This window comes from Hypomesus transpacificus, unplaced genomic scaffold (genome assembly GCF_021917145.1).
Source record: "Hypomesus transpacificus isolate Combined female unplaced genomic scaffold, fHypTra1 scaffold_84, whole genome shotgun sequence".
NCBI classification, from domain to species: Eukaryota; Metazoa; Chordata; class Actinopteri; order Osmeriformes; family Osmeridae; genus Hypomesus; species Hypomesus transpacificus.
Window position 1 is genome coordinate 447,045 of NW_025814038.1, and position 11,914 is coordinate 458,958.

The 11,914-nt window shown below is 45.8% G+C and overlaps 3 protein-coding genes across 6 annotated transcripts in view; 2 read left to right on the plus strand and 1 right to left on the minus strand.

The window, feature by feature from the left end:
- Window positions 1–368, plus strand: part of LOC124466155 (huntingtin-interacting protein 1-related protein) — a 7,561-nt gene extending 7,193 nt beyond the window's left edge. The window contains exon 22 of the mRNA XM_047017858.1: window positions 353–368. Within this exon, the coding sequence (XP_046873814.1) occupies window positions 353–368 (16 nt within the window). The remainder of the gene's footprint in view (window positions 1–352) is intronic.
- Window positions 369–535: 167 nt separating this feature from the next.
- Window positions 536–9,997, plus strand: rilpl1 (Rab interacting lysosomal protein-like 1). Of its 4 annotated transcripts, XM_047017945.1 has the most exons (9): window positions 538–1,155; window positions 1,920–2,067; window positions 2,997–3,115; window positions 3,578–3,823; window positions 4,192–4,371; window positions 5,202–5,252; window positions 5,339–5,493; window positions 6,297–6,395; window positions 8,279–9,997. In XM_047017945.1, the coding sequence occupies exons 1-9, from the start codon at window positions 868–870 to the stop codon at window positions 8,409–8,411; spliced, it is 1,419 nt and encodes a 472-aa protein (XP_046873901.1). In that variant the 5' UTR covers window positions 538–867; the 3' UTR covers window positions 8,412–9,997. The 4 variants fall into 4 exon arrangements, with proteins under 4 accessions (XP_046873899.1, XP_046873901.1, XP_046873898.1 ...); XM_047017943.1 differs by lacking the exons at window positions 5,202–5,252; window positions 8,279–9,997 and adding an exon at window positions 6,847–8,143 and having other exon boundaries at window positions 536–1,155; XM_047017942.1 differs by lacking the exon at window positions 5,202–5,252 and having other exon boundaries at window positions 8,279–9,994.
- A 13-nt stretch (window positions 9,998–10,010) lies between these two features.
- On the minus strand, window positions 10,011–11,225 carry snrnp35 (small nuclear ribonucleoprotein 35 (U11/U12)). The gene has a single exon (XM_047017947.1). It carries the CDS (start codon window positions 11,046–11,048, stop codon window positions 10,272–10,274), a length of 777 nt encoding a protein of 258 aa, XP_046873903.1. The 5' UTR covers window positions 11,049–11,225; the 3' UTR covers window positions 10,011–10,271.
- Window positions 11,226–11,914: the final 689 nt, after the last annotated feature.

The window sequence follows — 11,914 nt, forward strand, 5'->3', positions numbered from 1 at the left end:
GAATCCTGAATCTGGACATTTATGGAATTTTCTAAATATCCAACTAATGGACAATATTTCCCTGTCTGTATTAAGTGCCTGCTTGTAATGTCATAAGTGTAATAAATTAATCATTATCTTCCCTTTTACTCTTTTTATTTAAAACATTTTAAATCTTATGTCAATGAAATTCAGAGAAATGTAAATATAATTCTTTAATTTCACACTTGAGAAGGGTGATAATGGCTGTTGATGATGAATAAAAAATGTAACATAAATGTAATGCTACCTTTAACAAGGCACATACACAATAAGGCTCGTGAAGACAGATGGGATTTCCCTGATCTGATTGGCCTCATCCCTCTACCTCAAGGCTCTCATTACCATAGATAAAGTGTACTAAATCTGTCAGGACTGTTTAACTCGTTTGAATATTTATTTCTCCACTGGCGCATTTTTTTTTTAAGCCACAAGTTTACACTATAGAGTCTATACACGATACCCTACGTTTTTTTTTTTTTTTTAAGCGACCTCATCCGCCTGTCATTCTTGACATGCGCAATACAAACTGAAATCTGACCACAACCGGGACAGACACGGCGCGCTGGCAGTGGGACCGCAATAGGAACCGGCCTATTGTAGGCTATCATAGCAACTTTAACAAATCATACTAACAAAAATGTTAGAAGCTACTAGAAAAACGACAATTGCATTTGTTAATACTGAGATGAAGATCACTAAATATAGATATTGATCAAGTTATTAGAGCGAAAGTCAAAAGTTTTCTTCCAAGGGAAGGAAGTTTGTTGTGACGAAGGAAATAGAATAGGAAAGTCGGGAGGGACTGCGGTAGGCGGATAGTGCCTTGGTACCGGATAGACATCGACCATGGAGGAATTTGGGTCTGCGTTGGAAAAGAACGTCGCAGATTTGACGGTTATGGACGTTTACGATATAGCCGCAGTGGTGGGTCAGGAGTTTGAGCGGATCATTGACCAGTATGGCTGCGAGGCTCTGTCGAGGCTCATGCCGAAAGTGGTGCGGGTCCTGGAGATACTGGAAGTGATGGTCAGCCGCAACAACATCAGCCCGGAGACTGAGGAACTGCGGCTGGAACTGGATAAACTCCGCTTGGAGAGGATGGAACGTCTGGAGAAAGAGAAAAAACACAAAAAGGTCAGTAAGCTATAGTTTAGACGATTGAACACGAATGATTATGATTATCTACCAAAATGTGATGATGTCAGTTTTATTACTAAAGATTATAGTATCATGTCAATGCAATTACGGCTATGAATAGGCTATACACAAGGTCTGGGCTATATTTCGCTCGAATAAGCCAATTATTGATAATTCCACTCACATGTTTCTGTGTTTTTCCATTTTATGTTTGGTCTACAATCAATCACCTAGAAACGTTGCAGGGAGTCCTGTCTTCAATGGGTGGTTAGGGGTCTAATATCATACAGAAATCAAATATACCAGACCTTTGCTACTGATCACAAGCCTTTACTGTAAGATCTCCTATCAGAGAAAGTCCTGGGTTTACTCATAAACTCCAGCAGCTCTTACAGAATAGCTGCTGTAAACTAGATGTTATGACTAGCTTGTGACACTGACACAGCAGGATGGTGTGTGTGTATACATGTATGTATGTATGTGGTTCTGTGGTTGTACGTGTGGTTGTATGTGTTGTGTTGGGTGCGTGTGGGTTGTTGTGTGTGTGGTTTTCATGTGTATGTACGTATGCATGCATGTGTGTGTGTGTTTGGTTGTGTGTGCATGTGTGTGTATGGTTGTGTGAATGGTTGTGTGGGTGTGCATGTGTGTGTATGGTTGTGTGAATGGTTGTGTGGGTGTGCATGTGTGTGTATGGTTGTGTGTATGGTTGTGTGTGAATGGCTGTGTGTGTGTGTGTGTGTGTGTGTGTGTGTGTGCAGGAGCTGGAGCTGGTGGAGGATGTGTGGAGGGGAGAGGCCCAGGATCTCCTGTCCCAGATCGCTCAGCTACAGGAGGACAACAAGGCCCTCCTCACCAACCGGTCAATCAAAGACCCCCTGAGTGAGGAAGACCTCCAGAGGCATGAGGGTGAGGATTCCTCTAACTCCTTAACCTTTCACCTTTGACCTTTCACCTCTCCCAGACAGGAAGTTGATTTCACGAAAGGAGGAAAAAGAACCGATGAAAAGGTGCCCATCTGGTCAGTTTGGCTCCAAAAAGAGGAACTCTCTCTCTCTGTCTGTCTGTCTGTCTCTCTGTCTGTCTGTCTGTCTCTCTCTCTCTCTCTCTCTCTCTCTCTCTCTCTCTCTCTCTCTCTCTCTCTCTCTCTCTCTCTCTCTCTCTCTCTCTCTCTCTCTGTCTCTCTGTCTCTCTGTCTCTCTCTCCCTCACACACACACAAAGGAGGCCTTCTCTGTGTCTCTGAGTCTGAGCCAGGCTCTTCGCTGCATGACTGGCTCTGACGTGATGCTACAGAGGGGCTCCAGTCCCCCTGACACGCTCTCTCCTCAGAGAGGAGCACAGCAGGGACAGAGCAGCCTCAGGCCTCAACACACCTGTGGTACACACACACACACACGTACACACACACACGCGCACACACATACAATTATAATATATACTATCATACCACACACACACTCACACGGGCAGTTTCTATGAAACAACTTATGTTGTAGGTTTAATCTCATCCACAACATCAGGCTGTGTGTCACAGTGTATTTTGAGCTCCTGGAATCTGTGACAAATACTTTTATAGTGTGAGAGGGTGTGTGTGTGTGTGAGAGATAGGGTGTGTGTGTGAGAGAGAGGGTGTGTGTGGGGGGGCCGGGGGGTGGGGAAGCTATTTTAAACCCAGCATGCGTTCACAAACAGGAACTGAGCTTCAGTGCTCGTCATTTTCTACCTCCAACGCAGTCAATCACACACACAAGCCCACACGCACACGCACACAAACACACAAATGAGGTCTTGTCTGTGTCGGCCCCTGAGCCCCTCTCCCCCGCCTCTTGGTCGCAGGCATGTCGGAGAGAGAGCGGCAGGTGATGAAGAAGCTCAAGGAGGTGGTGGACAAGCAGAGGGACGAGATCAGGGCCAAGGACCGAGAGCTCACGCTGAGGAACGAGGACGTGGAAGCTGTGAGACCCTCCCTCCCTCATTCCCTCCCTCATTCCCTCCCTCATTTCCTCCCTCATTCCCTCCCTCCTTCCCTCCCTCATTCCCTCCCTCCCTCATTCCCTCCCTCCCCCCTCCCTCCCTCCCTCCCTCATTCCCTCCCTCCCTCCATTCCCTCATTCCCTCCCTCCCTCCCTCATTCCCTCCCTCATTCCCTCCCTCATTCCCTCCCTCATTTCCTCCCTCATTCCCTCCCTCCCTCATTCCCTCCCTCCCCCCTCCCTCCCTCCCTCCCTCATTCCCTCCCTCCCTCCATTCCCTCATTCCCTCCCTCCCTCCCTCCCTCATTCCCTCCCTCCCTCCCTCCTCTCACAAACGGCCGTCGAGCCAAAACCACGATCGATTTGAGTGTATTGATTGCGTGGGTCGGTAAACAGCCCCATTGCGTGCCTCTGTGTCTGCCTCTCCCCCCCCCCCCCCTCCAGCTCCAGCAGCAGCAGTCCAGGCTGATGAAGATCAACCACGACCTCCGCCATAAGATCTCCGTGGTGGAGGCCCAGGGCAAGGCCCTCATTGAGCAGAAGGTGGAGCTGGAGGCCGGCGCGCAGACGCAGGGACAGGAAGTGGGCGCGCTGAGACAGGAAGTGACACGTCTGCGGGAGCGCTTGAAGGGCGACGCGCCTACCCAGGACCCTGAGCAGTCCCCTCCGCAGCCCCCCTCGCCAGCACAGGTATCGCACAGGAAACACGTATGTGTGAAGTCAATGTGTGAACCTGCACTTCCGTTGATTTCGTTGATCACGGGGCTAGGCCACGCACACCATTGCTAGCCCTAGCTAGGCCTGGCTTGCAGGGCTAAGATCCCACCAGGGCTGGCTAGCGGGCTAGCAAGCTAGCTAGGATAGCGAGTGTACTTATGACCTGGTCAGGATTCTACAGGAATTTCTTAGCCTTCCATTACTTTTCATTTCACTTTCCTCTCGGGATGCTGGCGTGAAGCTAATTGACCTTCTTTTCAGCTGCCACAATGTCTGAGGAAAACCAAAAGAGATGGTTGATGGATCTATGATGAGTTAAAACCTTCGTCTTGCCTCCCCAGTCTGGTACGGAAGCTCTGCTGACAGGGGCCGAGAGCTTTGCCTGGCCAGAGAGACACTACCCCCCTGAGCTGCTGTTGGGGGGGTACGATCCTGAGCCCTGCCCCCCGTCCCTCTCTCCCTACCCTGGGGGCCGTGAGGAGGAGGTGGAGGAGGTGGAGGAGGAGGCGGCTTTGTTATGGGTAATCTCGTAGTGCTAGCTTGGGTTAGCGCCGGATGCTAGGTTTTCGGCGTAACCCTGGTAACTCTGCCCTGCTCCCTTGCACAGCATCTAATAGGTAGTAACACCCGTAGAGCACGGAGTTGAAATGCCGCCGCACTGACCATGAGGATGTGTTTGTGGGTTTGGTTAAATGTTTGTTGTGCTGTGTGATTTACTTCAACCTCAGTAGTTCAACTCACCAGAGACCCCTCACTCCTTACTAAATCAAACGTGTGGGTAAAAGAAATGAGAGGAAGGAGGGAGATACAGTTTCCTGTAACTACCCTTTGAGATGTCTAACCCTTATTTCTGCCCTTCAGCACTCACAGATTTCAGTTGAATGCGTAGCATGTTTGTATTCACTGAACCGTCTAAAAAAAGACGCAAAAGGACGTAAAAAGTGGCGATTAAAGTAGCACATTGTTACCTTTTAACTACGCGGCCATTGTCTGCTCAATGTCTGGTTAGCTCTGTTTGCTGCATGCAGTGGACTGAGTTGTTGTGAAGTTTCAGGTCTGGTCCGAATCATTGTGTTGCATCCTTCCTATCTCCCTTCCTAGATTACATCACAAGCTTAATCGTCCCCTACAGATTCATAATCACCTTCCAGAAGGAAAACTGCTTTTCTGAAGAGTTTTCACAGGACAGGGTTATGGTCCCGCCATAATCCAGGTTGCCAATTTGATCATAACATAGTGTGTAAAGAAATATTTTTGGCTGAAAAGGAAAGGGGGGTTAGGAAGAATGATTTTCAGAGGTATTGGTACAAGGCCCCGGTGTCTGGTTGAAGTTCACCTCATGTACCACCAGGAGGCGATGTATGATGAGGACATGTCTGCCGTGTTCCAATATTTCACCAAGGTATCCTTCCTCCCGCCCCCCCTTCCCTCCCTCCTTCCTGCCGTCCGTCCCCTGTTCCTCTGGGTGATGTCCCTGTGTCCCTGCAGGAGGCTCTGTGCGATGAAGACGCCGCAGGGTTGGACACCAAGGACCCCAACCGGCCCAGGTTCACCCTGCAGGAGCTGAGGGACGTTCTTCACGAGAGGAACGAGCTCAAGGCCAAAGTATTCATGCTACAGGAGGAGATTGCTTACTATAAAAGGTAGGGTGGTTTACCTCGGGAAACACAGGCCGCTTTGAGTCGGTGCTACGTTGTGGTTAGGATGGTGGTGATGATGATGATGATGATGGTGATGATGGTGGTGGTGATGATGGTGATGAGGATGAGGATGATGGTGATGATGATGAGGATGATGGTGATGATGATGAGGGTGATGATGGTGGTGGTGATGAGGAAGATGGTGATGAGGATGAGGATGATGGTGATGATGATGAGGGTGATGATGGTGGTGGTGATGAGGAAGATGGTGATGATGGTGATGAGGATGAGGATGATGGTGATGATGATGAGGATGATGGTGATGATGATGAGGGTGATGATGGTGGTGGTGATGAGGAAGATGGTGATGATGGTGATGAGGATGATGGTGATGATGATGAGGATGATGGTGATGAGGGTGATGATGGTGGTGGTGATGAGGAAGATGGTGATGATGGTGATGAGGATGAGGATGATGGTGATGATGATGAGGATGATGGTGATGATGATGAGGGTGATGATGGTGGTGGTGATGAGGAAGATGGTGGTGATGAGGATGAGGATGATGGTGATGATGATGAGGATGATGGTGATGATGATGAGGGTGATGATGGTGATGAGGATGATGGTGATGATGATGAGGGTGATGATGGTGGTGGTGATGAGGAAGATGGTGATGATGGTGATGAGGATGAGGATGATGATGATGGTGATGATGGTGGTGGTGATGAGGAAGATGGTGATGATGGTGATGAGGGTGATGATGATGATGAGGACGATGATGTCTGCTCTTTCTCTGTCTCCAGTGAGGAGATGGAAGACGACACTGGATCTCAGACTTCGTCACCCTCTCCTGAACTGAGGTCTCGGGCCCATGCACAGCCAGAGTCAGGAATCAAGCGCCTGTATGTAACAGTAACACACGCTGTCGCAAAAACACACACACACAAACACACACTAGCCCTTTTAGTCAATCTGAGACACATAAGTCAAAACGTCTCAATTCATGTTCAATCACAGACTCGCAATATATCAATAGCAATAGCCCACGCAGTTGCTGAGATGACAGACTTTCAATAGTTTGGGCAATTTGGGGGGGCATGTCCGCATCCATCTTTAGCTCATATTCACACTAAAGCAACTAAGGCATGACTCTGGTTCATCTTCAGTGAAGTGAGAGGTATTAAGGGCCGTAACAGCTACATTTTCACCACTGTTCTAGAATTCACTCTGTAGTGAGAAGTCTGATATGAAACATACTAGGTGGATACGGTCCTTGTCTTTCCCTCTCTGCTCTCTCCCACTATTTGTGGGTATGTATGTGTGTGTTTATACCCATGTACTTCTGTGTGACAGGATTTTTACAGCCATAATGCCGATGGTGGCAGCTGGCTTGATTCGAGATGACCCCACTTTACAGCCAATCAGACGTCTCATGTCTCTTGTATGACAATTTTCATTGGTTGGCCTCTCTATCACTTACTTTCACATCTAACACCTTGTATAAGAGTTGCTTCAATACATTTGAAAAACATTTCGATCGTAAACTTGTGAGTTAGCTTCTATAGCTGGCTTTCATTGCTTGTGTTTGTATTTATCAGAGTAATATACATATATTTATTATCATTATTATTAATGATTATTGGTGTTTTCTTCTCGCTTGTACAGTATTTCTGCATTCTCTAGACAACGTTTAAAGTAACGCTACCAAGCTAGCAGTTTTCCGGAACAAATCTCCTGTTTGATTATTGTTGGCTACTATGATGACATCATGGTCTATGAGGTTGACGCAACTCTTCTGTTAGAAGGCTCGGACGTCTCCACCCACTGCATGTGTTGGGCCCGTGTAGCCGGTGTAGATCGCTAGCTTTCCGTTGGCGTAGCTGGTAGTGGTCGCGCTGGAAAAGTCGGAAGGTGGTGGGTTCGATCCGTTGTGTGGATAAACGTCCTCCGACGGTGGCGCGACCACGTCTGTTACACCCGCATGGGCCCCTCAACCTTCCGTAGACGCGCGTATTTTGATTTGCTGATTGTGGGGCATTCTGAATCATTTCCCAATGCAGGGATGACAAAATCAAGGAATCAGCCAGTCAGAATAGAAAATCACTTATTGTCCCTCCTGTATAATGCACTAAAATGTTTGTAGAATACTTAATGACTGACCGCAGCTTATAACACTAATTGCCATGGATGTTTAAGATTCAGTTTCTGTCATCACCATAGAGCACATCTTGGTACAGCTCAAAATTACAATTTAAGATACCTTTCTTCCTTTAACCGGACTGATCTTTCAACATAGGACGAATATTTCAACAGAATTTGGAGAATTACCTTCTACAGTATATAGTTTCCTCCTTCCTCAGTCATGGTGGCTCATCCAGGAATCTTAATTCTTCTTTCACTAAGCAAAGCCAAACACATTTTCTCACAGTTTAATTATATTAATGGTCACATTACTTAAAATCAATCAATCAATAAAATGGTACTAAAATATTGACATAGTTAAGCAGTTCTGGTAATAACGCATGTGAAGTAGGGACGATTTGTTTATTATTAACATGAACTACTTAACATGATTACAGTATTATTACATGTTGAGCGTTTTACGACCACCATAACGTCACATAACCATAAAGTCATTGTTGAACAAAGGTTTGTAACAAACTCTCGCTCGCTCGCTCGCTCTCTCTCTCTCTCTCTCTCTCTCTCTCTCTCTCTCTCTCTCTCTCTCTCTCTCTCTGTCTCTCTCTCTCTCTCTCTGTCTCTCTCTCTCTCTCTCCCCCTCCAGGTTTAGTTTTTTCTCCCGAGACAAGAGGCGGAACTCTCAGCGGAACGCACAGTTTGATGACAGCTTCGGCTCCTGGGCGCGGAAAGATGATGTGTACACAGAAGAGGCCCAGGAGGCCTTGCAGCAGATCTAGTCATCCTGGGCAGCGCTTGATGAGGTCACTCTAAACACCCTTCCTGTCACACCCCAGTCCATCACTTAAAGCACTCTAATCCCCAGCTTGTGCTTACCTGCTCCATCCAGTACCCGGGCAGGGTGAGACGAGGAGATCATGTTTTTGGTGACGGGACTTTGGGGACCTGTGGTCTGGGACAGCTTGAAGGAGACTCATTAAAAATGCATTTGATCTTTATTTATCCCAAAGTGAAACCCAAGTGGACTGTTCAGAATAGAGCGATGGGGAACGCAGGCTCCAAATGGCAGGAGGATCGTAAGTGTGTGATTGGCCAAGAGATAGGTTAGCAAACGCGGTGAGGAGAGTTCAGGAAGTTCAGGAAGTGGAATACAGGAAGCTTATTTTCGGAGACAAATCCTGTCAGAGAAGGTTTCAGTGACAGAAAAGACGTAGATACATTTTTCACTTTGACATTTGTATTGGTAATATTGATAATGAGGTATGGACTTGATGTATTCCCTGGTCCCACAGACCTTGTGGTAAGATAGTGACTCCAGGCAGCTTTGGGGCATTGTTGCTCAGCCCCTTGTTCACCAGCATTGGCAGGTTTTGTACTCTTTGTCGTTTTGGCACTGATGTGAAGGCTTTTAAACAAATTGATAACACGAGTAACTGAAATTTGCACATTAATTGGTTGTGTGAGATGTTTTTAAATTAAAATCCTGACACTACCAAGGAAATCCGTGCCAAGGTCCGTGCCAAGGTCTACTGGTAACATGGCACTTTTTTCCAAACATTTCCTCATTGTCCTCAGTTAAACATGTACATCGGGCCCTGTTGGTAGAAATCAGCGCAGCCAGTGTATTTAATTCACACAAAAAACGTCCTAAAAACAATGGTTTTCACTTGGCAGACACATTGTAAAAAAAATTCTTAATGAAGTATTATTCTGGCTTTGTTGTGCCTTTTCATGGATGACTAGCTCATGTTAAAACACAAACAACAGTATGATTGCCAGGCAGTTAAGGGGTTGTAGTAAAGTGCAAGTTCATTAAACCCTCCTGTCCACTCACCTCATGTAACATCCTAGATAAAGCAAAATGATCAACAATTGTTTTGTGTTTCACTTTTAAACTTAGGTTGCAGTCAATGATGGAAAGCTGTTGAGATGGTGTAACTTTGACTCGTATCACTCAACACTTCAGTCTGAGGCGATATCTTTTAGATGTTTTAAGATCCTTCAGCCTCAAATAGGGCAAACGAAAAGCACTGGTGCCGTTACTTTGACAATAACTGTTAAGTTATGTATTTCCTGATGCAAGATACTCGTATTAAAGGTTCTAAATGAATACTGAAGGGGTTCAAAGGGAGCAGGTTTACTGATGTGTTGAATTCTGTCAGATAGTAAATTCTATTTAAAGGGAAGTATTTGGATTTTATGGGGTGAATTTGTAATCTGATAAAACTGTTTTGCCCTGTTTTATCCTGTGGTTAAAAACCACATGACTACTCAGCGCCTAACCTAAGTTTTGGTATAATTATAATGTATAACATTATAAGTTTTAACATACAGTGTGCAAAAATTCCTGCTTAATAAACATAAAGAATTGCCTGATCCAGAATATAATGTGTTCACCATTACGCCACATAATGTGCAGTGTTGTATGTTTCCTGACTTGTGTAATGAAATTACACGACTGCAGAGTAAAACGGTCTTTATTCTGATCACAAAAATAAAGGTTACGACAAGAGTATACCACACACAAACTAACGATGAAACTCTTCTGGATTCCTTCAACTTATAAAAGGTGTTTAGGTGACCAACCAACAAAATGTGTTTCCACCCAATGTGATTCAGCAATCTCAGAACTCAGGTGTTCATCTCCTGTCCCTTGTTCTGTATGTGTTCAGGTGTCTCTTGTCATCCCTCCCTCTGTCATCCCTCCCTCTATCATGGCTCAAATCTTTTCTTTCTCTGTGGTACTCTCTGTCTCTCGTTTTCTCGTGGTCATTTCTTCTGCCTCTATTTGCCCGGTCAGTGTCTCTCTCGTGGCTTGAGGAGAAATCATTCCCCCCTCGCTGACGAACTTCCCGGTCTCTTTCCCACTCTCTCCCACCGTCTGCCCAGTCCTGGTTCATTGGGACGCCCACCAGATTTATCGGTTTGCGGAAAGGTCTGTCTTTTCCACCAAACCGCAACTGTCCAGACTCTTTTTTCCCTCCCTGTCCTCCTCCAAATCGTCGGGGTATCCATCCTTTGAGAGTTCTTTCCTGCTCGAAGTCCACGAACAAATCATTTTGGTCAACCACCAATTTGTTGGCCTCTCTCCTTGCCCTAACAAGAGACCGTTCTTCTTTGTACTCAACGAAAGCATATCCCTTGGAAAAGCCGGTCACAATGTCCCTCACAAGGCGGAGCCGATTGATGTCGCCGTACTTTGAGAATACGTCACGTAACTTTTCCTCCGTTGTTTGTGGGTTCAAGCGGGAAACGAACAGTGTAAGAAGGGGATCTCCCAGCACACCTTTATTGGGCTTGTATCGGGAAAACATCGCCCTCCATACAGCCCGGTCATGGGGTTCCAAGTCTGTCCCATCGATGCTACCTGCTTTTAGCGGGTCGTACACCTTCGCTATTGGGCTCCAATCGTTCATATTAGTCAGTCGGAAGTTACGTGTTTTAACAACGTACTGCCTCCGCAGTGTAGAAAGAACAGGTCAAGTCTAAATTAGACGTCTTAACAGTTTGAAATAACATTGACCATGAACGCTTAAAGAGTTCCTGTCGACGCCAGAGATTGTTCTCAAATATGTGCATCAATGCAAACAGGCCGTGTCAAAATGTGGCTGTACACAAGGTTCCGTTAATCTCGAGGTGGTGCATCAATTAAATCTCTCCGTCTGGCTCTGTAAGCGTTAGCCACTACCAGAGCTGGTTTAAGGATTTATTAGACATTCTCTGCCACTAAGGTCGTAATTAAATGGGTCCTACTTCTGGACATTCTGTAATAAGGTCAGGGTCTGCCCACGATATTTTTGAAAACTTACAAACAAGCAAACCATTCGACTACTCTGCATTTTTGGAACAGCATCGACTTAAGTTTAGGTTAAAACCAGATTCCGAACAGGATGCTTTTGCATAAAACAGGTTTATTCAACAATGTCTTCACCCAAGCAAAGTGACTTATTCAAACACTTTCACATGGAGCATTTGGTTGTGGTCAAGTGACCGCTTCGTATGTTTAAGAGGTACAGATTTGTTCAAGTTTATAAAACACCCCACACAGCATGGCATTAGGGTAACATTTTAAATAGTGTGTTTCAATGTTTGGAATCACATTCCAGTTTTACAGAACCATTTGAAGAGGGCCCATAGTTTGCATCTCATAGTTTTGTTTTCTGCATGAACAAGAGGGTCTCTGGTGCCATAAATATAATTATTGCTAAGCAACTAACTGTCACACAACCAATTAAGAAAAACATTGTATAAAAATGCAGAACATTATAACTACTATCTGCAT

Coding starts and splice junctions, on each gene's coding strand:
- rilpl1 (XM_047017945.1), top strand. CDS start 868: ATGGAGGAATTTGGGTCTGCGTTGGAAAAGAACGTCGCAGATTTGACG. Junction 4,372..5,201: donor AGGAGGCGGCTTTGTTATGG/GTAATCTCGTAG, acceptor ATGTACCACCAG/GAGGCGATGTATGATGAGGA. Junction 5,494..6,296: donor GAGATTGCTTACTATAAAAG/GTAGGGTGGTTT, acceptor CTCTGTCTCCAG/TGAGGAGATGGAAGACGACA.
- snrnp35 (XM_047017947.1), bottom strand. CDS start 11,048: ATGAACGATTGGAGCCCAATAGCGAAGGTGTACGACCCGCTAAAAGCA.